Genomic DNA, 1,059 nt, shown 5'->3' with positions numbered 1-1,059 from the left:
TTATCTCCAAGGATGGAGACCCCGCTGCCTCTCCGGGCTCCCGGGACAGTCTTTGACCACCATCGTGGTGGAAGAGGTTTCCTGAAACCTAAAAGTGGTAAATTAATGATCTATAATTGTAATTATAATCTATCTATAATTAGCTACCTGGTTCTATCCAGCCCAGCCCAAGCCTAATGATGCCACCCTGGCCCTGGGACACAGATCCTCGCTGGAGGTGTGGGGATGGCTCTGTGTGTCAGTCATCCCACGTGGTCGCTGGAGCCACGGCCGCCGTGCCCATGGCGTCCTGACACCAGGGACCGAACGCAACGGTGCCGGGTTTGGCTGCTCCCGCCGTGCTGTGCCGATGGGGGCGCAGCCCGGACACCAGGGTGATGGGCACCGGGTTGCGGCGCTGTGAGGAGGGTCCCGCTGTAAGTTGCTGGCCCCGTGTCTGAGGTGTGATTGAGTGTCCTTCACCCGTCTTGGGTTTCTCCAAGGCCGGGACGTGCAGCAAAGCGGAGCTGGCAGGCGGCAGCACCCCGCACCCTGCAACCAGCTGTTTGTCCCCCCCGGCCCGTCCCACCTTGTCGCAGACAGAAGGGAAACCGAGGCAGGGCAGGGTGGCCGTGGGAGCGTTCCTGGAGGGACAGGGACTTCTTTTTTGCTGATCTCCGAGGAAAGCTGAGCTTGCTGCCTGGTCGCAGCACCATCCCTCGCCGGGGCCGGCTGTGCCGGGACCCCCCACGAGCGCCCGTCTCTCCCTCTCCCCCAGGTGAAAGTGTGGTTCCAGAACAGGAGGACGAAATACAAACGGCAGAAGCTGGAGGAGGAAGGGCCCGACTCGGATCAGAAGAAGAAAGGTTCCCACCACATCAACCGATGGCGCCTCGCCACCAAGCAGTCGAGCGGAGAAGACATCGACGTCACCTCCAACGACTAAGGCAGGGACAGGCTCCTGGTGCAGCCACCATGGAGAGGAACCCGGGGGAGGAAGGGGGGACACAGGCGGCATCACCAAACGAACTCTAGGGACGTCGCCGAAGCCACCGCCGCCGCCCGCTGCCTTTCCTCCGG

The 1,059-nt window shown here is 62.0% G+C and overlaps 1 protein-coding gene across 1 annotated transcript in view; it reads left to right on the top strand.

Moving 5' to 3' along the window:
- Positions 1–925, top strand: part of EMX1 (empty spiracles homeobox 1) — a 17,350-nt gene extending 16,425 nt beyond the window's left edge. Inside the window, exon 5 of the mRNA XM_009320893.1 lies at positions 758–925. Within this exon, the coding sequence (XP_009319168.1) occupies positions 758–925 (168 nt within the window). The remainder of the gene's footprint in view (positions 1–757) is intronic.
- The last annotated feature ends 134 nt before the right edge of the window (positions 926–1,059 follow it).

This window comes from Pygoscelis adeliae, unplaced genomic scaffold (genome assembly GCF_000699105.1).
Source record: "Pygoscelis adeliae isolate BGI_AS28 unplaced genomic scaffold, ASM69910v1 Scaffold273, whole genome shotgun sequence".
Lineage (NCBI taxonomy): Eukaryota > Metazoa > Chordata > Aves > Sphenisciformes > Spheniscidae > Pygoscelis > Pygoscelis adeliae.
The sequence above is the reverse complement of the archived record's forward strand: the minus strand, read 5'-3'. Positions and strand labels throughout refer to the sequence as shown.